The sequence below is a fragment of the Corapipo altera genome, unplaced genomic scaffold (assembly GCF_003945725.1).
Source record: "Corapipo altera isolate COAL_440 unplaced genomic scaffold, ASM394572v1 165, whole genome shotgun sequence".
NCBI classification, from domain to species: domain Eukaryota; kingdom Metazoa; phylum Chordata; class Aves; order Passeriformes; family Pipridae; genus Corapipo; species Corapipo altera.
Window position 1 is genome coordinate 1,955,991 of NW_020884954.1, and position 25,889 is coordinate 1,981,879.

General features: G+C 49.4%; 1 protein-coding gene across 2 annotated transcripts in view; it reads left to right on the plus strand.

The window, feature by feature from the left end:
• The window catches only part of UVRAG (UV radiation resistance associated), a 62,001-nt gene extending 47,769 nt beyond the window's left edge, over positions 1 to 14,232 (plus strand). For both annotated transcript variants that reach the window (XM_027663603.1, XM_027663604.1), the window contains exons 14-15: positions 6,167 to 6,258; positions 12,348 to 14,232. In XM_027663603.1, the coding sequence (XP_027519404.1) occupies positions 6,167 to 6,258; positions 12,348 to 13,011 (756 nt within the window). In that variant the 3' untranslated portion in view covers positions 13,012 to 14,232. The remainder of the gene's footprint in view (positions 1 to 6,166; positions 6,259 to 12,347) is intronic.
• The last annotated feature ends 11,657 nt before the right edge of the window (positions 14,233 to 25,889 follow it).

The window sequence follows — 25,889 nt, forward strand, 5'->3', positions numbered from 1 at the left end:
GTCTGGACTTGTGTGTAATTCATGTGAATATTTCCCAAGTTAATATTGTGTCATTAAAAAACCAAGCTGTGCTTCAATGTAGCACGTTTAAGTGGATGTTTTCAGGAAGCTCAGTGCTGAACTGTCCTTGGTTTAATGCTGCCTGACCTCAGCTGTTAAGTTTGAGATATTGTCCATCACATGAGGAACCATTCCCAGTGTCTCAGTGCCGTGTGGAGTTCAGGGAATGCTGATGTTATCCTGAGAGGAAGCAAGTCTTTCACAGGTTAAACTGTTGATTCTGTACTCACAAATGGGAGCTTTGCCCATTTGATTCACTGTCTAATCTTTCTTTTTTTAGAAGTCAGTCTCCTTTGCCCACTGAAGGAGCACAGTGGACACATGGGAAGCAGTTTAGCTGAGGTACCAGATGTGGCTGGGAGCTGAGAACCCCCAAATTCTTGCTCCCTTTAGGCTCTGTGCCACGGGCTGAATCACCTGCTCTTTGGGTAGAGCCTTTTCACCTGGAGGAGCAGCTTTCCCACACCTGGATGACTGAACTGCCAGAAGCTGCATTTAACCCCCTGTAAAACAAGGGGTTTTCCCAACATAACACCAGAGAACAAATAGCTGAGAGATTGAGTGCTTGCAGCACCTGATGGAGCACGTTGTTGTGCACACTGAAATAATCCTGCAGGTTCCTTTCCTGCAGCATCTTAAGGTACAGGGTAGAGCTGGACTGGTGGGAAAATTGCCTGGTTTGGGAGTGGATTTATCAAAATGTGGAGGTAATGGATAAATGGAGGAGGAGTGAGTAGCACCATGTGTGTGTTCTCTCTGATTTCCAGCCAGGCCAAGGTGGGCCAGTTCTCTGTGCCTGCCTGTGCATTCCTGATTGCCCCTCTGATATTTATGGGGTCTTATTTGGGTTATATAGGTAAAAAGTAACCTCCAGGTGTGCTGAATTATACTTGGGGAGCTAAACACATCCAGAAAATGTTGTGTTTAAGGTGGAGGTACAAAATGTTACTTATCTTTCTCCTTTTGACTTTTGCACATCTGACCTTTTGTTCTGTGCCTGATGTAAGGATTTTTAATACAAGAGCTCAGGATGAATGAGGTCATAGGAAATAAGTGTCTTATAATCCAATAAACATCACTTTGTGATCCCAAGCCCTTTTGAGAAGCTCTGACCTGAACCTGGAAAGGTTATGCTCTATAGTTTCATCTTATCAAGCTATAAATGCAGCAAGACTGCAGTAAACATGGTTTTAGTTATTTCAGTGCTTCACTGGGGAGCAGGGGAAGCTTTTCGAGGCCAGTAACTGCTCTGTCTTCTAAATTGCCTTTTTTAATGTCCTTTTTATGAAACAGTCATGGCATCTGAGAGGCACCTTTATGGGCATGGGGGCCCATATCCGTTGGGTTTTATAACAAGCCCCATAACCACCAAGTTTTACAGGAATAGTTCACTTCTGTGAGGGGCTGTTTCTCCCAGCCTGTCTTTTGGGTCCCCATCTCCTCACTGGGGCACCAGACTGGAAGCACGAAGGCTGATGTGTGAGACCTCTCTGGAGGGGTGTTGAGTTCCCTCTCAGCAAGGGTTTCATGCAAGAGTCCTGGAGGAAACACAGCTTTTGGCTCATCTGAGTGTTTAGTTCTCCAGTGTGTTCCACATGTACTCAAACACGTACTCCTATTTCCTTGTTTTCTTGAGGTCTATCTCCAATAAACACTATTGCTGTGAAACCAAAATCCAGTGTTAAATATTGTCTATTATCCCATTTCAGTTTTAAATATTAGAAGAAAGCCCCTTCATAAATGTTTGGCAGAATGTCACAAGTTATTGAGCATTTGTCATTGAGGCTGCCGCTGGCTTTGAATGAAGACCAGACTTGGTGTTTTGGTGGAGGTGAGGGGAAGAAGCTGCTTTAATGTAATTCTGTGGCAAACCAAAGAAGGTAAAAAAGGGAATTAGTTCTGTTATCAGAAGAGAGTAGAGTTTCCTTGGGCAGTGCTGAATCCCTGTTGTACTTAGATTTCATGCATGTATTTCCCCCACCTTTCAGGTGGAAGCGAAGAGGGACTTTGGACGAGGGCCTGGAGTGCCAGGACAAGATGGAAGGGCTTCACACAGACAGTATCTTACTAAGTGTCTTATTGATATCAGCTCTGCCTTGGGAATGCAGGACAGACCAGGCCAGGTTAGACTAAGAATGCTTTAAAAATAACAGTGTGACCGTAAGCACCCTTTGAAGGTAAAGGATGAAGTGCAGTTGTCTCCTTCCCGTGCTGTTTGTGTGCCTTATTTGTCATTGCTAAGTCCCAGCTGTGGTGGAGCCCTTTATGGTGGTTTTAATGAAGGTTTAGGCACTCTGGGTCAGCTTGGGCAACTTTACAGCCTGTGCATTAATGAAGGACACGGGTCTTCAAGGATGTTGAAGTAACTTGTTTTTCTTGTTGGTTTAGTACTCTGAAAGAACTGCAAAGTAAACATCTGCTTTTCAGGTGGAAGTCTGGGGGAAGGAGGCAGGTGTTGACTTATCAAGATAAGTCATAATTTCCATTAAAATAGCTGTTGTATTTGAGCACTTCCTCCTGCTTGGATGAGGGCTGTCACTGCTGGGGCAGTCCTGGATTTGCTCCTTCTGAAAGCAACGCTGAGGACTTGAAGACCTGTTATAATCACCAGTGCTTGTTATGTTGCTTTTTTCCCCTCCTGCTTCCCCAAGAAGCTTAAGAAAACTTAAAAACCCCCCTGGTGATGTTTACTTCCAAACTGTGCTTGATGTTTGCTGACAGTCTTTTTAAGTAAGAGAAATGAAAATTAATGCTAGATGTTCAGATTGATGTTCTCTGAAGAGGTGTTCTGTACCACAACGTGTTTCACTGATGCTGCAGCTCAGGGGTTTTCAGGAGAGCCACATAGGTGTTCTGAGCTAGAACAACTCCCCAGCTCCAGGAAAATAGTTCAAAAATCTAAGAGTTTATAATTTCCCCTAAAGGTACAAACACACAAACTGTTTGTATAGCAGCAGGCATTATTTCACGGAGCCCCGAGGCTGTTTGTGTAGCAACAGGCGTTGTAACAACACTTTCTGTTTCCATTATTGCACTGCTTAGTCATCTGAACCCCAGCCAGTGCTCCTTCATCCTCTGAAAAGTCATCCAGGATCTTGTAAAACAATTAACTATGTCATTTTATTAAAACTTGCATTTTACATTTCTGTCCCAGCGTTTGACATCCTCTGAAAACCTTCCTGTAAACGCTTGGCTGGTGACCAGCTCTGCAAAGCTGATTGAAAGAACACTTTTTTTGCTTCTATTTTTGTTTGTAGGTTTTCACATTTGTGGAGCAGATGTTCTTTTGAAATTCTCGATGCTATCAAGAGAAACTCCTCGTTTAGCTGGAAGTCATTCCAAATTGCTCTTGACTGCCTTAGCAGAGCAGGAGCTGTGCACGGTGCAGAGGGTTGGGTCCTCCTCCTGCCTGGGTACAGATGGTGCTGCAGCATCAAGGACCAGTGGAGAGACACGGGGAAACCCAAAAATACAGCAGATTTCGGCGTAGGCTTCAATATTATGCATAACATGTAGTGAAGGGGCAGCTCTTTTGAACTTTAATAATGTATTCTGAGCCCTTAGACTGCTTCCACATGGCTCAGAACACGGCTGGGGAAACAATATGGGAAATGATCAACAGATGAGTTCAGAATTGGAGTCATTCTGCATTCCCCCCCCCCCCAAAAAAAAATGATATTCCAGTCCAGGTACTCTGTGGTTTCTGGCTGAAAGTAAATGTATGTGCTTGTAGAGCCCCAGTCATTAAACCTGTCCCAGGGACCAGGGCAGGAAAAGGGCTGTTGTTCTTTGCACGTAAATGCAGGATATCGGTATTTTTTCTTAAAAGGCAGCCCCAGAGTGGCAAAACCCCTAATTCTGGTCTTGGGGGCAATCTGCAATTACCCAGAAATAGAAAGATAACTAAGTGGTTTCTTTTCAAGCCAACTTGCTTGGAAAAAAAATTTTAGTAGTTCTGGTCCTTCTTAAGGACTTTATAGGAGAGTGACTGAGCCTTTGTAGGTTTGTGTTTTAATTAGTTCACAAAGGAGGGATCTGTGCTGCTGGATTGGGTGAATGAAGGTTTTAATGTGGAATTGTTGCCTGTAGGAAGGCTGTAAGCTTTCCTGTGTTTGGCATGAGTTTAATGAAGTACAAAAGTCCTGTTGATGAAGTAAATCCTTGGAAGGTGCTTGGATGGAGTGGTGGTTCAGAGATGCTCAGAGTGGAGCTGGTTCACTGCTGAGGGCTGACAACCCTCAAGCAGAGTCTTTTTCTAGAGGTTTCACAGAACTTATGTCTTCATTTTACTTAATATGCAACTCTGCTATCAGCAATATGAAAATGTGTTTTAGTAGAAACAGTGGCTTTGCCCATGTTTTAATCTGAGCCTCCCACGCATTCCTCTGATCTTGGCTGTTGGACAGAGAGAGCCCTTAATCCAATCCTTTCATGCTCTAAAACCTTAGAACTTAAAGATGGTTATTCTATGAGCTTTTGCTTGTTGGAGGGGGAACAAATGCAAAGGTTTTGATTTTGGTGGGTTTTTTTTTTTTATCCTTCTTCTTTATTTCTTTTGCTCCAGGCGAGTTCTTTGGCAAACCAAATCCACTGTAATCCCATCAGGAGAGTGTGGTGATGGTTTTGTAATTTATGTTGCATGGTTGTCTTAATCCAGGCTCTGTCATTGTAGCAGCAGCAGTGAGTCCAAGCCACCACATGACTTGGCTGTGTCCATGTGGAAATAATAACCTGGAATAAATGGCCTCCTGGTGCACAGTGCAGGACTGAGGGGGATTTTCTCCCAAAGTGATTTTTCTTTCTGAAAGTCAGATGAGCAGAAAAAGCATTCCCAAGTTCAAGGGTCTTTTTCTGGGACAAACTGATTGTTTGGGAGGAGTCAAATTTTGGAAGCTTAGAGGATGCTTGCCTGCACCTTACTGTCAGGAATTCTGGAAACAGGTGTGGAATTCTAAAGGAATTTATCTTGGAGTGGGATTTTTCCATGTTTCAGCAGGTAGCTCAAGCAGCATGGGATTTGTGCAGTTGCTCTGTGTGTGTGTATTGGAGGCCAACTGGGATTTCTAGAGGGTGTTAACATCTGCTGAGACCTCCTTATTAAATTGGTAGTGCTTCATCCCAATAGCCTGAAAGATACTGGAATTTAGAGATTTTTTTTGTTTATATTGTAACCACACAAGGGATAAATGTATTGTATTATTTGTTTATATTTATACTTTCATATTTATATTTATGATTTATAGTTACAGTTTATATTAAATATTTTATATTTGTATTTATGTGGTTATGTTATTATATCGTTATATTTGTTTATATTTAAACCACACGAGGGATAAATTTCTCTGCAGTTTCCCCAAAGTTTCGAGATTCAAGCTTGAAAGAGGGGCTTTCTCCCTTTCCTGTGCTGTTTTCTTCAAAGGTATCTTTAATCTGGGGACTTGTTAAGCATGTAGTTTATGATTCCCTTCAGTGACAGTTGTCATGTGGATGTCATAATCTGAGGTTTGGAGGGAAAAGCAGCTTGGAGGAGTCAATACTGGGGTTAAAGTCAGTCAGTGTTTGAAGCCTTTCCCTTTGCTACGTGGCATCTGATTTGAATGCTGGGTTTAATTATGGGATTTAAAATGTTGATATAAACTGTATGAGGAGCAGAGATTTCCATCAGTTGTGTGACAATATGTATTTTTACTGGTTGGTGTTACTGCAACAATTCCACTACTGATTCCAGCAGACACTGAGACTGACAAGTGACCCTTGCACACAAATAAATGTTTGGAATTGGTGAACACAGAGTGTTGTGCTGAAATTTGGTCTTTTCCCCTGATGGCTGTGTTTTCATTAAGCTCCTGTTACAGACAGAAAATGGAAAAAGGGGAAGGAGGTTTCACACTCAGATTGACTGATTATTTTGTCCCCGTTCTTGGGTGGGTTTTGCTAATGCAAGTATTAAATGGAACATTTCCTTAAGAGGAATAAATCTCTTGGAACTGCTGGATAATCATCCCACACTTTCTTAAAAAGCCTAGTAAATTAACTGACCATGGTGTTATGTTCTGTGGGATTTGGAAAGCTGTGCTGATTTTAGGGTTTTTTTCTGTTGTTGCAGCTTAGGTATCAGCATGGGCTGAGTACTCCAGACCTAAGGCAAACTCTTCCCAACCTGAAAAACTTCATGGAGATTGGGCTAATGGTGAGATGGTAAGTATATTTTTTTGTGGGTTTTTTTTTTTTTGTAATTAAAATAAAGAGGTGGATGCTACAAAAACATTTGGAGGTAAGGATATGTCACAAACAAGCAGCTCCTCTTCACAAGCTGAGCGTGGCTGGTGAGACTGGGACTTCCCCAATATTCCACTGTTTTCTTACCTTCTGTAGGATGGGCCCACAGCCCTTCTCAGAGGTTGATGTAGGAGGGGAAGCCTGTGTGAAAAGCAGTGTTCCTCACTAGAGGGGAGGGGAGTTAATTGGTGCCTTAAGGCTGTATCTAATGGTTGGTAGCAGGGGCACCCTCTGTATTATTCTGTCTTAGCCTGGGCAGTCTGTCTTGGAGGTTTTGCCATCACACAACCCTCTGGTTGTTTGCTGTAGGTGATGCACAGTCATTAGCAACACAAAGCACGTTTTTTTGGCTGGATAATACTTCCAAACATTTAGGAATATTAAGCATAGTTCTCTGGGAGTATCACATTCCTGGATGTCTATGCCTCATTTCCTTCTCACCTCCAAACCTAGTGTGAGCAGTTGTTCCTTTTTAACCTTTCCCTTTTCAAGGCTAAGGATTCCAAACAATGCCCTTAGTGCTTCCTAATAATTTAAATGGAAATGAGGCTTTACAGCTCGAGGGTAAAGCTGGCTAGACTTTGATAATTGGGCAGAGTACAGATGCCCACTGTCCTGTGGATAACACCTGATCACCTAGGCTGGAACAAGCAGCTGTTAAAGTGGAGATTGGAAGGAATTGTGTGTTTTCAGGATACTGCAGGTGAATCATCTGATACCCTGTGCCACAAACTGGAGTCAGTACAGTATTTCCAGGCTATCCTTGGTTTGCAGGATGAGAACAGGGACACGGGAGGGTTTTTATTTACATGTTCCCTTGCACTGCCAGGTTTGTTTGGTCTTGCTGCTGCTCCTCAGTTCCCTTTCTGAGCACCAGAGCTGGGCTTTGCTTAATTCCAGTTCTGTCAAACCATCATGAGCTGGTAAAAACCAATACTTACACTGGGCTTGGTTTCTCCTTGAACAGAACTGGTGTTAACTCCTGAGCCATGCATCGAGCTCACTTTTGCTTTTGGCTTGAGACATCTGCATTTCTCTGCAGCCTGGACTGAACTGAACCCCTGAGATATTCAGTGTAACTGAAATACGTGGTTTTTTCAGGTTTAGCCTTGCTCTGATAAGCATCAGTTTAGATTTAAAGTACATAATAGTTTCTTTACCTCTTCGGATTTAAAAACAAACCAACACAACCCTGCACAGCTTTTGTAGAAGAGCCCCCCTATTTCGTGCATCAGAGCAATTTGGCTTTCAAGTCTCTGGGGAAGCACTGGGAGGGCTGAGAGCCCAGTGCCTGTGCAGGAAGGTTTGCTGGCTGGATCCCTCTGCCTGGGGAGATCTGTGTTGCTTTGGTTCCTCAGGCATGACACTGCAATGATTAATCCGTGTTTTCACATCCCTCCCCGTGTGATTTATGGCAGCAAGCTTGCAGGTCTACAAGCTCTGCTCCCCTCTTCATGTCTCTCCTGGCACCAATATCCTGCTGTGTTTACTTTTCTCCCCCCTTACCCCTACTGCAAAATATGATTTGTGCTGGATGCAGACAAAATCAAGACAGATCTGTTGGTTCCCTCACACTGTTACAGGGGCTACAGAGCTGCAGAAACGGACCTTCCTGACATCAGATCTGGATGTTGAATCTGAGGGTGAAAGATGATGAGCCAAAGTTGTTGTTGATTTAAACTGTTTCGGTTGTGGTCCCCTGAATCTTTCCTGTTTCCTTTCGGGAATAATTCTCCGTGTCCAGTTTTTTAGTCCTGGGGTTTCACTGGCTTCCAGAAAAGCAGCTCAGTTTTCAGATTAGCTTTTTGGAGATGCAAAAGGCCCTGTGCAGTTTTTCTCTTGCATTCTTCTGAGCATGCAGTTTATTTCAGCTTTTGAGACCAAAACACAGAAAGGTTAAAGAAACCTTAAAGATCATCCAGTTCCAATCCCCTACCTTCCACTGTCCCAGGCTGCTCCAAGCCCTGTCCAACCTGGCCTTGGACACTTCCAGGGATCCAGGAGTAGCCACAGCTTCTCTGGGCAACCTGTGCCAGGGCCTCCCCACCCTCACAAGGAAGGATTTCTTCTTAATGTATAATCTAAGTCTCCCCTCTTTTAGTTTAGAACTGTCCCCCCTTGTCCCATCACTCTCTGCCTGCTTAAAAAGTTGCTCTTCCTCATCTTTTTAGAAGCCCCTTTCAAATCTCTCCTTGCACGTAACCTGGATGTTTTTAACATGATTTTACTCAGGTGTACCTTTCACAAGCTCAGGCTCTTTAGATCATGGTTGCCTCAAATCAAGAGACTGACTCATTTTCTCTCCTGTTCTTCAGCTTATTTTTGTTTCACTCTGTAAAACTTCTGAGGGACAGTGTGATTATTAACAGCAAGTAAAGAGCTCTCTGCAAACTTGAGCAGTCCAGGGAGGAGGTTTTTTCCTGGTGAACAGACAACACACTTGTCTAATGCTGGTAAATACAAGATACTCCTTTGGAAGGGCTTATCTGTAGTCAGGGAGATGCCCTTTTGAGTCACATTTAAAGGCTTCCCTCAAAAATACTTGTGTGCCAAGGCTTGAATTTGTGTTTTGAAGGTGCATCTTGATTCATGTGCTGCTAGGACCAAGAGGAGCCCTGAACTTTGGAGTTAAAAAAAAACAACTCTGGTAGCTTAATTTATGAAGATTTGATTTTTTTTTTTTTTTTAACGTGCATTAGAAATTCTCAGCTGCCAAAAGATGCAGTTTCACCTCAGCTTCACATTGGCAGCCTCCCTGTGGCTGTTGTACCTTATTGAACCAGGAATCTCTAAAGAAGGTGAGAAACTGTTATTGCTTTTTAGCACGGTTGACATGGTGTTGGCTCCGAGCTGCTCTTGGAGCTTCAAACATTTCATGGATGGCTGTAAACCAACCTAAACACCTTCATTTAGCGTTCTTGCTGCCATGAGGTCATAGTTTGCAACAGAAAAGATCAAATGGTGTTTAAGTTGTTGGTTTTTTTTTTTTTTAAAAAGCATTCTCATACCGAAGCGCTGTAGCTGTGGATTTTGGCTCTTGGCCAGGCAATCAAGATTTAGTATTTTAACCAGCTGTGATCCAGTAATGTTCCTCAGAGGGAACATTTTGTGGGGAGGAAAAGATACATGTTTGAGCCTGTGAATTGTGTTCTGTCCCTCATACTGCTTTACAGCTTCTCTGAGCCCCTTGCAGACAGATTAAATAATCACAAGTGAATCCGACTGAAGGAGCTTTTTATCAGAACTGCAAACAACCAGAAAGTGTTCCCTAAGAAAATAACTTCAGAAACGTTTGTGTCCTGCTTCAGTCACTTTCTCTCACCTGTTTACAGCGGGCAGGCTGTGCCTTGTGCCTTAGAATGCCCAAATGGACAATTTATTAACAAGTGCAAACTAACATTTGGGGCAGAAAATAGCTACTTTGTAATTTTGCTGCCAGGACGACTTACAGCTGAAGTTAGACTGCTGCAAATTGGCTTTTGAGGTTTGGATGCAATTGAAACACTGAGATTGGGGATGATGTCATTCTCTTATCTACAATGTCCAATAAACCTGAGGTTTTCTCTCTCTTTTTTTTTTATTTTTAATTTAGAAGTCCTGCTTTCTGAGGGGAACTGTACGTATATGTAACCAGCTCTAGTCTCATCCAGCCTGATGACTGAAAGTCTTTAGGGCCTGATGACAGTTCATCAGCTCAGGTTTTATCCTCCTCCAGTCACAGGCTGTTCTTTGTGGACAGGCATCCACACCTGTTTGCTGCCTCAGGAGATGGGCCAGGGAATTGGGGCTGGAAGCTGGAGCAGCTCGACCCCAGTAATTCAGGTCAAGGCTGTACCTTGGAGTAAAGGGCTGTGCTTCTGCAAGCCAAGCCCTCCTCACTGGGGACAGAACCTGACAGTATCTAAACTTCCTGAGCAGTTGGAGGATTGCTTTCTAATGTGACTTCCTTTTTGACATAGTTTTTGTACTACTTCCATGAGCTGTGAAGCTCAAAGGGCAAGGGGGAATGGCTTTAAACTGCCAGACAGCAGGTTTAGATTGGATACTGGGGAGGACTCCTTCCCTGTGAGGGTGGGGAGGCCCTGGCACAGGTTGCCCAGAGAAGCTGTGGCTGCCCCTGGATCCCTGGAAGAGTCCAAGGCAAGCATCTGGAATTGGGGAGGCAGCAAAACCTGAGATCTCCTGCCCTGAAAAGCACCATCTGCTTCATTGCAGAGTGTCCTGTAATTGGAGTAGTGATCTGCAGTACTCAGTTGTCACTTGTCCTGAGGAATCAGTTCACAGAAACGCAGGATGATGTGTCCCTGGAACCAGTGAAGTGTTCTTGAACGATATCTGGCTTTGTGAATATTTGCACATCTTGGAATTTGGGTAAATTCCTACAACTTGCCATCTAACTGTAAGATAAACAGAATCTCATCAAATAAGTAATACAGAGCATTCATTTATTTTTCTGAGCAAGGGCAGAAGGCTCTGAGCTGGGGGAAGGGAGGGCCAGCAGACCATCCCCAGTATTTCTGCAGTGCACATTGCCTGAGTACAGTTCACGAGCCTCCTGCCTCAGGTCCTTGTGTTTGTCACATTACATCACTTTAAAAATAAATGGTTGATTGTGAAGGGGTTGGTTGACAGATAAAGCTGCAAATGCTTTGTGGAGTTTGCATTCAGAAGGTCTGAAGCAGCTGTTGGAATCTTAAGGAAGCGTTGGTGTTTTTGCTGCTGCCTCCATGTGTGGCCCTTACCTCTCTTCTTCACTTGCTGCAAATGTGTATCCTGAAAACCAACCTCTCCTTTGGGTGATTTGAGGGTTTTATGGAAGAGAAGGAAGCCCTACAATGGAATTAAGGGGCAGCCTGGGAGGAGGTGGGGTGGGAGAGGAAAGGGAAGAGCAGCAGTGCTGCTCACTGCCCTGCCGTGGGGACACTCACTCCTCACAGAGGGACTCGTTGCAATCAACTTTCTCCTATTTACAAAGGGCAGCAAAACAAGAAAAGTCCTGTGGAAAAAGATCCACATTGGGGACTCCTCATAACTGCTGTTCCAAGATTTTTCCCCTGCAAGGCAGATCCCAAAATGTCTCAGGCCTTGAGGAAGGAGTTTCTCCTAAACGGAGTTCACGAAGGAGGCTCATCCTGACAGCAGCTGAATCTCAGAGTTATGTATATAACTCTGTGTAACACCTGTATTTTTGTTATTATTTTTTTAATTTGGAGGAAAATGAACCGGTTGCTTATGTTAATGTACATATCATGTATTTGCATATAGGGTGGTGGCTATTTTTGGGTAAGGATTAAGCCAGTGAAGGAAAATTCACGTAACACAGCCCAGATGGTGCAAAGGGGATGTTCCAAATTACAGAACCTGAGACAGTGAAAGGGGTTTGTGGAACCGAATTAAATAGTGAAGTCAAAAATTAAATTAAGCTTGATTGGTTCGTGTTCCTCGAGAAACAGAGGCTGATGATTGCCCAAAGGTTTTGGAATGACTGACACAGAAAAGCAGAAGGTCTGGCAAGAATAACCCTCTGCAAATAGTGACGTTGGTGTGGTTTTCCTCCTTTGAGCAGCTGTTAGGGAAGCCCACTGTTGAATTCTTTGCTCGTGGAGGATTCAGCCATTATTCCTCACTTTTGAAGAGTTTATGACGGCCCAGTACAGGCCATAAATTCATAAATACGCAGTCAACAGCAATAATTCATAAAGCGCAGCTTGGGCCTGTAAAATGGTGTTAACAGTGCGAATTAACATAATGTGGTGGTTTCTTGGGTGATTGACTCTCCAAACCATGGGGCTCTGTCAGGGTTCCTGCTCAGGGAAGTCGTCCTCTGGGGCGCGTTCTGTGGTTCGCACGGCACTAAACACGGGGAGGGTTTAGCACTTTCAGGATGCGAGTCCTTGGCCAAGCGGAGCCCGGGGTTGTGAGGAAAGAACTGCTGCAGCCTTGGGTTAAACATCTGCCTTGCTGGGGAGCTGCCCCACGGCCGTGATTGATCCCGCCTTCCCTTGCAGCGACCGGCACCACACGTCCAGCGCCATCCCCGTCCCAAAGAGACAGAGCTCCAGCTTCGGCAGGTTGCACATTGGCTTCTCCAGTGGGCTTCCTTCCCCGGACAAGGGACCGCGGAAACGGGCCACGAGCACCGGGAACGAGAGACTGCAGTACAAAACCCCTCCTCCCAGCTACAACTCCGCTTTAACCCAGCCCGTCCCCGCGGGGGAGCCGCAGAAAACACCCGGGCCCATCAGCTCTTCCCTGGACGCCTCCCTGGACTCCTCCAAGGGCAACGCCGGGAAAGGCGAGGACTTGTGCGGCGGCTTCAACGGGGAGAGCGGGGCCCTGCTGCCCCCTGCCCGGGGCCGGCGGGACCCCTCTCCGGGCGGGTGCAGTGCAATGAACGGGGCGGTGGGGCCGGGGGCCCAGGAGCTGCCCCTGCCCGGCCCCGCGCTCTGCTGCGCCGTGGAGCAGGCCGAGGAGATCATGGGCATGGAGGCCACGGCCCTGGGCTCGGGGGAGCAGCTGGAGGACTTCAACTCCATCCCGGTGGAACGCGCCGTGGCCGTGGAGTGCGACGAGCAGGTGCTGGGGGAGTTCGAGGAGTTCTCGCGCAGGATCTACGCCCTGAACGAGAACATGTCCAGCTTCCGCAGGGCCCGCAAGAGCTCAGACAAGTGAGCTGGGACCGGGGGGGGGGGAACCGGGGCCCCGGGGGGGGGGAAATCAAATTGCACTTATTCTTTATATTAATTATAAAAATAAAAAAGCTAAAGCCGTTCCTGTGGTGTTAGACAAGTGGACTCGAGCACGGCGACGCAGGATCATGGTATGTGCACAGCCCCAGGTAAAGGTTTATTCTGCTTCCAGTCCTTTTATGTCTGGTATTTATAATCTGTTGGAATTCTTTTTTTTTTTTTTTTTTTTAAGGCCTTGAAATCCATTTATAAAGACTTTCCTGAAAACGACCGATCAGGCCCTTCTATGAATATTTGTTGATTTCTTAATTATTCTTTAGAGTTAAAATTATTTTAATCTTTTCAGAAGAGGGAAAAAAAAAAAAAAGAACCTTTAATTTAAAAGTACATTTGTGGTAAGACATCTTTGCCTTCTCCCAGGTACTCCTGTGTGTGCTTGAGCAATGTAGCCAGTGTTAGAGAAATACCAGGGATTTGTCCCAGTTGAACAGCTTTCTCTTGGCTGGGCTCTGGAGCCTGTGAAGTTCTAGTTTGCACTGATGGGTCTTCAGCTGGCAGTGAGGACATGCCAGAGAATGAGCACCTGTGGGATACCTGCAGCTGGTTAATCAGAAGTGACATTTGGGGGTTTGTCCCACTCCTCCTCTCCTCCATACTCGCTCTTCCTTCCCATGGAATCCTCGAGGAGTAAATCACCTCCAGGGTTCTGTCCAGTGATCTCAGCCTGACCCTTTCCAGTGGGGTTGGGCACAAGTAGAGACCTGATGGACCCACTGCCAGCACAGAGGGTTCAGCTGCCACCCTCCCAGGGGTCTGCTGGGGACACGGGCACTGCAGACACCTTCCTAAAATCCCTGAGAGTGCAGTCAGCGCTTTGGAATTAGGGAAATGTGTGGAATTGTTCCACCCTCTGCAGGAAGGAGGCACTTCCCATTATTCATCTGAATTAATATCCTTTCTTTAACCATCTGTACTTGGAAGGAAGAAGCTTCCAGGGCTTTGCTGGAGGTGCAGGTCAGCACTGCCACACGTGTTCAGCTGCACTAATGGGAAAGCAGTTTGCAGCTGCTCTGCCATTCCTGGTGTTTGTTTCCGTTTGGATTTCATTGCTCTTGCCTTCTATATTGTGTACCCGAGGATCTGGGCTCACCTGTGAGCTCTGAAATATAAAAATATATAGCAGAATAAAAAACACTTCATCATGCCTGGCTTTCTGTTCTTCCCTGGTTTTATGCTTTCTTTTGAACCACGACCTAGTCTTTCCCTGCCTTCACCATCAGACCAGCCTAAATTCCCTTGTTCAGATGTGGAATTGTATAATCTCAGCTCTCTGTTGTCAGAACAAGACGTCTGCGTGAGAACCAATATCCAGAATAGCACTGTCCTAGGATAAGCATTGTTTCCAGCTGACACCACAGTGATTGTGTTGAATGATAGTCACATCTCCCCCGTTAGCTCTGTCTGCAGTTGGGGGGTGGATCGAGCCTCTCTGCAGCCATTTGTTGGCTTTGGTCAGTCCCAGGATGAGGTGCTGGATGGGAGCACTCGGAGAACTTGATTATTTGAGACACTGAACATGATTTCAGGTGCAAAGTTGGACACATCCAGGAGTATCTTCTCCCCTGAATTAGCTCCCCTATTCCAACCTCATAAAAGCTTCCCCAGAGGAAGTGCTGCCATCATCTTTGGGAAGGGATAGATAGGAAACTCCTGCTGTGCTTTGGCTGGAGAGATGAACAACCTGAAGCACAGCACTGAGTAGTGCTGAGCAAAGATCCTCTGCCCTGTGCCTGTGTCTCACCATCTCCTGCAGGGGAAGTTCCATAACTGGGCCCAGCTGGTGCTCTGGAGGCAGCACAGACCTGTTTGTAGGCGCCCTGGTGTCCCTGTGTGACAGAAAGGCATGACCTGTGTGTGGTGGTGACTCCTCAGAGCAGCCCAGAGAGCCATGGTAAGGTCGCCATGGGGGTCTCGGTGTCGCTCAGCCACGTGTGGGATGGGCTGTGCAGGGCAGCAGTGGGGCTTGGCAGCATTTCTCTTTTTCGTGAGTTGCTCTTTTTCTCAGGTTGCACAAACCAAATGAAGTCTAGTTGTGCTCCCCAGTGTTGTGTTGCTGTTCCTGCTTGAGCCCCGTGATGGTTAATGTGTCTGACACGAGGGTTGATTTCTGCATCTGTCGCACGGGCTTCCCATGGATGTGCCTTCAGGGGGCCTCCAGTTATCCCTGGGTTTCTCTTCCTCTTGTACCTCTTGTGGTGTGAGGAGGGACAGCGTGCCAGGGCTGATTCCACGCTGCCCAGCTCCTGGGGGGGTTGGACAGGCTGCAGCCACCTCCTAGCTTTCCTTTTTTGTGTGTTTATCTTTTTTCCTGCCCCCCTGTAAATTACTTTGCAAACAGCGCAGTGGGAGAGAAACCAACAGTAGGTTTGGAGGTGAGATGATAGATCACAGTGTGCTTTCAGCTGTCAAAAGCCTTTCAGTTCCTGCACAGCTGTGGCACTGTTAAATGTCTGCAAATATCTTCAAGTGGAGAAAGCATTTCATTGCAGTCTCTTCCCCTCACTTAGGAATTCCTGAGATTTTTGAGAATATTAGTTTTGGAAGATCAGATCCCACTATATTTTTATAGCAAGCACAACAGCATTGGCTTATCCTTGCTTGACCAGGTATTTCAAATAAGCAAGACCAGAATATCCCAGAGTAAATGACACATTAAAACTATGTTGGTAATCGCGGGAAAGCTCATCTGTATTTATAAAATAAAACTGATTAGTATCTCTCAACTTGTGTGTTTTCCTTAATGGCTCCTTTGTGTTCCTGTTTCAACCACAGTGTCCTTCCCAGCGCCCAGAACTCCTTGGCTTATTGGTCATCAAACCCACAGCAGGGTTTTTTTGGTGGTTTTATTTTTTTTCTTTTCTCCCACCCCATCTGTCTGTCAGCAGAGAGTAAAAAGGCAAGGCATCATCTGTGCAGTCCTGGAGCTGGAGTGGGAAGATACAGGAGGCAGAAATTTCACTTTAAGCCATTTTGCAATGTTGAACAGCGTGACTGAAATGCAGCTGCATGAAAGGGAAGAGTAAGGAATGGAAAGAATAAGATGGAAATTATTTGCCTTGAAATGTAGCTGGAGATGCTGCTGCAGAGAGTGGATCTGATCCAGATAAACCTTCCCCAAAAGGGTTGTCCAGCCCTGGCACAGCTGCCCAGGGCAGTGGGGGAGTCCCCATCCCTGGAGGGATTTAAAAGCCCTGTGGATGTGGCCCTGGGGGACATGGGTGAGTGGTGGCCTTGGCTGTGCTGGGGAATGGTTGGACAGGGTGGTCTAGGAGGGCTTTTCCAGCCTCAGTGGTTCCGTGAGCGTTCAGAGCATTAACTTGGAGCTAAAGACTCTTGTTCATGATGCTGCAGGATCTTCTCACTCGGTTCCCAGTTGAGTTCAAGCACATTCAGCCACGTTCCTGCTGCACATTTTTATCAGAGTGCTCAGGGTGGGGTGTGAGAAAGGAATGGAGGTCTCCAGCTTTCCAGTGCAGCCTCCCTGCTCCTGTCTGCAGCCAGGCTGTGGAGAGCAGAGGGTGGATGAGCCACGTGCCTGCAGAGCAAGGTGTGTGTTGTCCCTCTTGCCCCTGTGCTCCTCTCCCCTGCCATCCCATGCTCCAGATTAATTCCTGGGTGCCTTCAGCCCAGGGAGCAAGATCTTGTCTTCACCTGTGTGTGCCTGGGAGGGTGGGAATCCTGGCTGTGCCTGAGGCTCTGGGCTCCCAGATTGACCCAAGTGGCCCTGCTTTAGATGTGCACTAACAGGGATTTAGGCTCCCAACGCCCCTGACTGCTCCAGAGCTCTTTGGGCAGCCTCTGATGGAGCATCCCCAGCCAAGGAATCCCTGTGAAAAGTGGGAAAAGGCTCTGGGAGAGGATGAGGGGGCTCATCTCCAAGGCATAGTAGGTTTGTTCAGTCTTAGCTGTTACATTTGCACAGGGACAAATATAACTCAGGTCCATATCTGGGCAGTCTCAGGGAGTTCCTGACAGGTGACCCCAGGGGACAGTTGCCTTCTCTCAGTGCTTGTTTCTGACATTGTAATCCAAATGGACGTTCAGTGCTTGAGTACACAATAAGTTCATTACAGCTGAGCCCTCCAGCCCCGGGATTTCCTGTTGGTAAGTCTCGGAAAAATCAGGATTCCCAGTGGTATTGGGCTGAAAACGTTTGCAGATAAAATCCAAGTCAGTGAGTTGTGCCAGAATGTTTTTGGAGCCAAAGTGGGGCTGTGTTTTCGGTGCAGTGGTGCCTTGTCCTCCCCTGCTGCCCGGGGTGGGAGGTGGAGGCCCCTGCCCCGCACAGCTCCCAAACAGGGTCTTGGTGCTGCTCCCAGGGGGAGCTCATTAACCAGCAGCGGATGGATCCACAATCCCATGGCCAGGCACATTCCTTGAGCGTGTTTTTGGGACCTAAACTGTTCCCTCTCGTCCCACTTCCCAAAGAGCACGAGAAAAATCCGGGCACCATCTCAGCAAACCCCCCCGAGGAGGCCCTGCTGAGCTCCCCTGGCAGACGAGGCTCCAGCTGTCCTGGCTGCCTCCAGCACTGGGATGTGTCTCCCCATCCTCCCATGGCCACAGCAGGGCTGCAGCCCGGCGGGGTTGCTGCTGGGGCTGGTTAATAGGTGTGGTGATGAGGTGTGGGTTTGGCCCGGGGCTGCCCCGTGCCCGTCTGGCACAGGGACAGCACCTCTCCTGCTCCCACCTCCTCCCCCCAGGGAGCTGGGACCTCACAAAAACAGACACTGCTCCCTCCAGCCCGTGGATCTCAGCTGGGATTTGCAAACTGCCAGTGGAATTCGAAGGTGGTTTTCTAACAGGGTGGAGGGAAATCGCTGCTGCCTCCCGAGGGGGGAGTGTAGAGTGGCCCCGTGTGGGTCTGACGGTGGGAGAGGAGCTCGGAGGCTCCCCAGCAAAAGTGGTGCAAGAGCCAGAGGTGCTGCTGTTACAGGAGAGGCTCAGAGCATTAACAAGATGCAAAGAAGAGAACAGGAAGGTCTCATTTCTGCACACCCACCGCCCTGCGAGGAGAAGAAATGCATGAACACACAGCACACACAGCAAATGGGCACTCGGGGTATTATTTTAGGGAAAAGGTTCCTGTTCTTTCCTCCCACAGCAGTTTTTAAATTTTACACATCTTAAACCCAATTAATTTGTTAGTCACTGGGAGTGCAGCATCCTGTATGGCTCCTGTGAGGGGAACACGGGATAAAAGCAGGATTATCACTTGCAGGAGCAGAGCAACGGCACCAGAACTAACCTGGGAACCTTCCCTTCTCTAGTTTGGGATGCTGTGAGGAGGATCAGCCACGAGCTCTGCAGAGAAAGCAGAACAATTCCTTGCTCTGTGCTGCTGCCCTCGGTAGCTTTCTGTTGTGACAAATGGCACAGAGTTCCTTTCCCTGCAGGCAGCAGTGCCTGGGAGCAGCCTCGTTCCTCCAGGGGCTCGCCTGGGAGGGGATGGGGCTCTTCCTGGTGGCCAAATCTTGGCTTCCCCACGGATTTGGGGAGCAGAGGCTGCTATGGGGGTTGGCAAGGAACGGATCCACAGGTGAGAGGGTCCTGCAAAGTTTGCCCTTTAAAAATGCCCCGAAGGAAGGAACCTGCTCAACCTGAAGGCAGAGACCTTCCCTGCCCAGACTGTTTCTGATGACTCAGAACAGACCTAGGTCTTAAAATGTCACATTTCTAGGACTCCTGCATTCCCAAATAGTTCCTTCTCCCTGCCCCTGTGTCCTTCCTTCTTTCTTCTGGCTGCCCTGCCAGGAAGGGAGCCCTGCACTGCAGGTCCCCAGGGCTCCCTGTGATGTCCTGCAGCCTTTGCTGGAGCAGGGACAGACCAGAGCCCCGTGTCCTCATCCCAGCTGGGACTGGGGAGGATCCTCCTGGGTGGCACAAGGAGCTGCTGCTCCTCTCTGAGGAGGAGATGAGCTGAGTGGGGTATCTGCTGTGCCAAAGGGGGGCAATGATCCAGGTGCTGCCTTGCTCCTCTCAGCCCAGGTGGAAAGCCAGCTCTGGAGGTTGGCTCCAGCCTTCCAGGGGTCCTGGGCAGCTGGAGCATCCCTCCCACAAACCCAGCACGTTACCCTCCCTGGCTGCAGGGGGGAAAACAAGGGTGAGTGTCCCCCCCCTGTGATGCTCCCTGGCAAAATGCTCCAAGCCCTCTGCAGGGAGAACTCTCTCCAGCAGGATCAGCCTGGTGTGCACCATGCCCTGACACCTCCACCCTTCTGAGGGCACCCTCCAGGCACCCTTGGGAGTCCAGGACCTGCTTTTCACCTGAGGGTGTGGTTTGTGCACTCAGCCACAGCTCAGCCTTGGGGAAGCCAGAGCCAAGGGCTGGCTGGTGTCACACCGCTCAGGTGACAGGCTGTGGGGAGAGGGAAGGCTTGGAAACAGGAGTTTGGTTCAGTTCCATCGTGTTTCCAGTTTATAAATAGTTCAGGTCAGCCACGTGCTTCCTTCTTTGACACTTCTCTGAGGCTGAGGACGCCCTGGGGTTTATAATTAGAAACTTTCCTTTCCTGGCTGCCCCCGTGTCCCTCCCTGCCAGGAAAGTCCAGCACAGGAGTCAGAAAGGTGCCTGTCTGGATGAACCAGCACTGAGCTGTGCCCAGGGCATGGCCCGGGTGGAACCAGGAGCCAGGAAACAAAGCACAAGTCCTGGGTGCTGAGCTGCCCTCGGGGCTGGTTCCCAGATGAGGGAGGGAATGGGAGAGGGGTTCTCTCCCAGCCCCAGCAGCAGGGAAGCAAGCTGGGAAGTCAGGTAGGAGTGGTGCTTGTGAAGGGTAGTTTAACATCTGGGAATTACTGGCTGCAAAGTCACCACAGTGTGAGAGGGATCCTCCTTTGCTGCTGCAGTGGTTTTTGCCTCCTGGGCAGACCCCCTGCACCACCCCCTCCAGGGGTGGGGAGCGTGTGGGGGTTTGCTCCAGGAGCTCTTCTGGCAGCGTTTGGGGTGTTGAGCTGCTGATGCACCTTCTGCCACGGACTGAGTGAAATGAGCATCTCCTGAGGGAGGGTGGGGGCAGAAAAGCTGAAGGGAAAGAGCAGAGGTGTTTGCACTGCAGTTTAACTGAGCTCCAGCTGGGGTCAGGGGAGAGAAGTGAGCATGGAATGAGATGAGCTTTAAGGTCCCTTCCATCCCAAACCAGTCTGTGGTGCTAGGATGTCTTAGCTCAAGTGGAGAGGTTATACCCGTCTTTTTTGTTGGAGACTTTGGCAGAGGTGACCAGAGGAACAGTGACCTCTGCCCCAAAGAGCTCCAAGTGTGGATGTGAAAGAAGGTGCAGGTGAGTGAGGAAATGGTGGCACAGTAAGTCAGTGAGGAGGAAAGTGTTCTCTGCACTTCAGTTCCTCTATGAAATACTTCTCAAGCATCTTGATGAATGAGAGTTTCTGCAGCCCTGGCTCTGTGTTTGGGGGTCGCCCTCGAATTCAGGCACTGGAACAGCCCTGGGACCGTTCTCCTGTTTTCTGTTTGACTCTCAGAGATCCTCGTGTCTCCTGGAATATCAATCTGTCAGGCTGCAGAGATCATCAGACTGTTCAAATCACGCTTGGAGCACCTGCAGCCTCGGCTCTTTATTATTCCAGGTGTGCCCGTGCACACGGGAAGGATTTAGGAATTACAGGGGATAACATCACTGGACAACCTGGGAAGGGTGGAACAAGCTGGTGGAAGGGCAGATTTACCCACAGAGCATGTGGTCTGACTGTCCCTGCCCTCCCAGCCCCGGCTGGCAGTGTGGGGTGACCTGCCACCCTTGGCTGGGGGGGCACAGGTTGCTCTCTCTGAAGGAAAGCAGGGAGAGCTGCAGCTCCCAGTTCTGGTGGGACCAAGGCTGAGCTGAGCTTGCAGGATAAAAGTGGGGCTGAGCAACCCGACCTGAGGGTGGAGGGGGTCCTGCTGTGGGCAGGGGCTGGAGCACAGCCTGCAGTGGTCACTTATGGGTGGCTCTGCTTCTCACCACAGGGACGAGCCACAAGAAACGGGGATGGGGGCTGAAGCTGAGGACGCAGCTCTGCAGGAGGGAAGGACAAGGCTCTGTCCTTGTCCCCCGGTGTGGATGGCTGAGCACCACAGACCCTTCCTGCCACAGGGCAGGGCTGCCCTTCCTCAGCAGGTGTTTGAAGGCTGCCCTGAATAAAACAGAAGAACTGCACAGCCAGGGAGAACAGGCCTTTCCCCAGCCCCGCATCCCAGAGCTGTTCCCAAGAGCCCCATGGCAGAGGTGTGGGAGCACGGAGGGTCCCAGGGCTGTGGGTGCCTGCTGGGGCAGGGGGTGCTGTGTCCACACACGTGCAGCTGGGTTGCTGCTGACCTTTGGGGGAGGCCAGGACGTTGTTCCCCAGCCTTCCCTGCCCTGCTGAGATGTGGTGAGGGCTCTGCTGGAGACGCTGTGCTGCTGAAGTGCCCGGGTTCCCTTCCCAGGCCAGTCCAAATAAAGAGCTTGGATTCCTTCCTGTGCTGGCTGCTGGCTCTGACACCTCTCTGGGGATGGTGCTGGAAGGGCCAACAAGCCACTGCCCACTGGTGACGGGCCCAGAGAGCCCCCCCAGGGCTGCAGGAGTGAAAAATGACAGTCATTTCCTGCCCACACCAACCAGGCAGGAACGTTCCCCCGTGAAGTTTTATGAGGCTGCAGGGCCTGGAAATGTATGAGAGGCAGAAAGGACTAATCAGCAGAGAGGGGAAAAACTGATTGAGAGGAAATTAATGTTGTGGAACTTTGTGGAAATTTAGAAAAGTCCTCTGAAGGCCAGGGGTGTGATTGTGACCTGACCCGGAGAGGCGGCAAAACCCCCCTGAATGCAGTTTGCAGAGCCCCTCACGGAGACTCTGAGGGGCTGAGAGTGGGCAGGGACTGATGCAAAACGAAGCAGAGGGATGTCTGGACACTGGAGTTCCCCTGCCCTGATGGCAGAAGGAGCCTGTCACAGATATCATGAGTTTTGTGGGGTCTCACAGCGCCTTCAGGGGCATCCCAACCACCTCCATCCCTGTGCTGCATCCCAGGGAATGGCCCAGGGAGGGGTGTCTCACCCAGCCCCAGGGCACAGGCACTCCCAGGCACTCCCAGGCACTCCCAGGCACACCTTCTCAGCTGTCCTGCCATCCCACTGCAGGTTTTCTGCACGAACTCATCACTAACCTTGTTAAACAGTGGGGTTTTTCACTGATAACATCCCTACATCAGGACCACCTTTCCCCTCAGGATCTCCGAGTGCCTTTGAGGCAAAGGCAGGTTCATTATCTCCGCCTTAGAGATGGGATTGGTCTGGTGTAATGGGCTTTCTTACACCTGGACTAGTTGCTTGAGACTCTCTCTGTTGTTGCTGGAGAGGAACAGATGCTTCTCCTCATTACACCCTAAAAGAGATGATTCAAATAGGTCAGATGACCAAATCCAACACATTTATGCAGTGTTTGTGATGGGCACCTCCAGGGAGAGGAGGGGGCAGCAGAGACAGCCCTGTGTCCATAAGAGTATTTTTTCTCTTTAACTCCACATGCAAGATATTTATATCTAAATACTCACAGGCTCTTTCCTGTACTGCTAAGTGATGATGGATGGATAGATAACCTTTCTCCATAAAAATACACATAGTTAAGGGTAAATTTTTCATTGTCATCTCCAGCTCGTGTTTAACAATTTATTTTCCTCAGCCTTTTTTTTTCCTCTTGGAATATTGTTGTGGGTGGAGAGACCTGACCTGTGTCTAACATAATATTCTTGGATGGGTTTTTTGAGTAATGGCACTGTTTTTGTACAACCTCCAGCAAGAACAATTTGCAAAGTGTTGCAAACTTTTCCAAATGACCTGACAACAGCTCTCCAACCAAAGTGGTTTTACAGGGATCTGTTCCAGCACCGCAGGGCTTGGAAAGAGGGAGGAAAAGGGGGAAAAAAAACCACCAAAAAGGCATTGGAGGCCTGTGCAGGCTGCCCTTCACTGCAGGTTTGTAATGCTGGGAAAGGGGCTCGGGGTCTGGTGCTGCAGCCCCCCGGGGATGTGTCCTTCCCTCAGGGTGTGAGCAGCTCCAAGGGCTGGATGCTTTTGGAACAGCCCAAACCTGGAGTTACAGAGTCACCTTTATGATTTTCTCAGGGGGTTTATCTTCACCCGTGGCCATCTACTACACATGGAGGCAGCAGACTTGTGCCCAGAGACCTCACAGATGAGAAGATGGTCGTGACTGTGGGTGCTGCTGCCTCCCTCGTGGGCACACCAGCCAGCCCTGCACCAGGAATCCACTCTGGTCTGTCTTCTTCAGACCTGCTCATAGTAAAACACAGGTCCAACCACCCCGAAATTAGGGAGAAACCACCCCTGGGTGAGCCCTCAGTGCAAACTGCTGCTGTAAGAACCGAGGTCTCTGTGATGGAGCCTGGGCTGGGCTGGTGCCTCCACGAGCCCCGGGGTGGGTCTGGATGAGAGTTTTGGAAATTATTTTGGGGTTTGGGTCCCCCCAGGGGCTGAATGGAGAAGGTGAATGCTCAGAACCAGGCTGGAATTCCCTGCAAGCCAACCGTGTGCCAGGGTTTATGTGCCAGTCCCATGGCAGGAAGGGCTGATCCCTGTGCCCTCACACCAACAGCATCGGGAGCAATGGGATACGGTGTCAGGGTCAGAGGGGTGAGCCCCTGCTCTTGTATTTGATGGTTATCAAAGCATTCAGGAGGGGCTTGGCTGTGTGGGTGGGATGAGGGGGCTGTGGGGGAGAGGAGGAGCAGGTTCTTGGTGAGCTGGGGTGGAGGAACCTCCAGCAGCAGCGTGGTGGGGGCCAGAGGGGCAGGAGCACCCATCCAGCCCCCTGGGAATGCCAGAGGGATGGGTTTGCTGTCTGTAACAGAGCAGGGCCTGAGAACATCCACTGGGATGGCCTGGGAACATCCTCTGGGCTGGGCTGGGCTGGGTGCTGTCCAACCCCCCTCCCGTGTGTGTCCCAGCCCCTGAGCCCTGAGGGAGCTCAGGAGCTTCCCCCTGGTGCCAGTGGGTGCTGTGGGTCCCTCAGACCACCAGGATCTGGTCACCTCTCCCACCTCACCCGTCCCAGGGGGCCTCTCCTCAGTGTGATGAGTGTGCGGTTCTCAGCCAGGCTCTGTGCCCGGGGGGGAGGGGGTGTGGCTCCATCCATCCAAGGAGACTAAAAACTGGGGATACAGGGGAGGCATCCAGTTTACCTGGACCCCCAAAGATGTGAGACCAACCCCCCCCCCCGGGTCCCCACTGAACAAAAGTGTGGGCAGCTGATCTCCTGACTGCCCTCCCCTGGGGTGAGCCCTTCCTCCTCTGTGCTAACAGGCTCCTCTGGAAGCAGTAAAGTCGACCTGAGCCATTATTAAAATAATAGGGAGACCCCCGAGGATCTTTAACCGGGAGATCTTTAATAATTACTGCCTCCAAGGCTCTTGCTACTCGGGTTGAACCAGGGTTTCTCATGCTGTCGAGTCCTGGAGCACAGCTCAGCTCCATCCCCATGGGGCCACCAGTGCCATGTGACTTAATTGTCCTTGATATTTTTCTAGTCACGTCGAGGGCTTCTTTGGAAATGTTATATAGCTGAGAAAGAGTTTATTATTTGCTGTCAGGGGGCAAATAACACCAGGGCATCTCCGAAGACATCTATAACATATCTGTGTAATGTGAAGGTTAAAATAAATCAGTAAAAAGAGCCACTCTCCTGAGGGCAATATACTGTAAAATATTTCATCAGAAGGCCTGGATATTATTGCACTTGTAATTAATCTTCCTGGTAATAGCAGGGCTTGTTTTCTCCTGCCACGTTATCTCTCCCAGCGTTTTCAGCAGCCACTAGATGTCGGGGGAAACTCTTTTGGCGTCGTTAGGGAGGAAATTCCTCCCCGAGTCGGGAGCTGCCGAGTTTCTCTGCTCGTTTGAGGTCCAGGGAAATGCCTGGTGCGGTTGGGAAGCGGGGATGCCTCGGCAGCTCAGCTGCCCCCCCTCGGTTTGCAGCCCTGGACCCCTCCGTGTGCCATCACCCCCAGCGACCCCCACGGCACTGCCCGCCTCGCCCCCACCGCCTGAAATCAGGTTTTATCGTTACCACTCCCGATTTTACCTGGGCTTAGGTGTTTGTGACCCTTCTGTTCTCAGCCCACCACGTTGCCAGAGTGCTGTGGCTCGATTTCTGCGAGCAGAGGGAGCAGCTTCTGCCCCTGGGATGAGCGGAGGGGACAAACCTCGTGCAAGAGAGAGCTGTGTGCGAGGAGCCCACGGCACAGAACGGGCTCTGGGAGTCTTTGCCTGGGGAAAAGGTGAGGGGAGAAGACACTTTGTGGGTGGTTCTTGCGTGCAAAGAGCTGCCTCGGTGCAGATGTTCCCCTCTATCACACACACCATCAGCACGAGCCTCCTCCCCGGGAGGGGGTCAGGCTCCTTCCCCCGAGGAATCCAGCAGGAAGGTGCCAGAGATCCACATGTCACTCCCTGTCTCCCACAGTCGTTGCAACACATTTTTTTTTTTTTTCCACACGGGGGGTGAGGGGGGAACAAACGCAAGCCCCGAGTCCCCGTCCCCCCCCAAACGGAAACGCTCTTGAAATGTTTCCTGGAGGGTTCTCCTCCTCCTCTTCCTGGCTCTTGAGCAAGAGCTGATTGCTGCAAACAGCTCTGCCCCCCCAGCAGCGACCTGCCAGAGAGGGCAGCGCCCTTGTGAGGGGTCACGTCTGGGAAGAGGGTGCTGGAAGGTAAAAGGTTAGTGCAGGAGGACAGAAGGGGGTGTCTGACACTTGGAGATGAGATACAGCTCCTGCCTGCCTGGCCCCTGGCAGCCCTCCCTGCCCT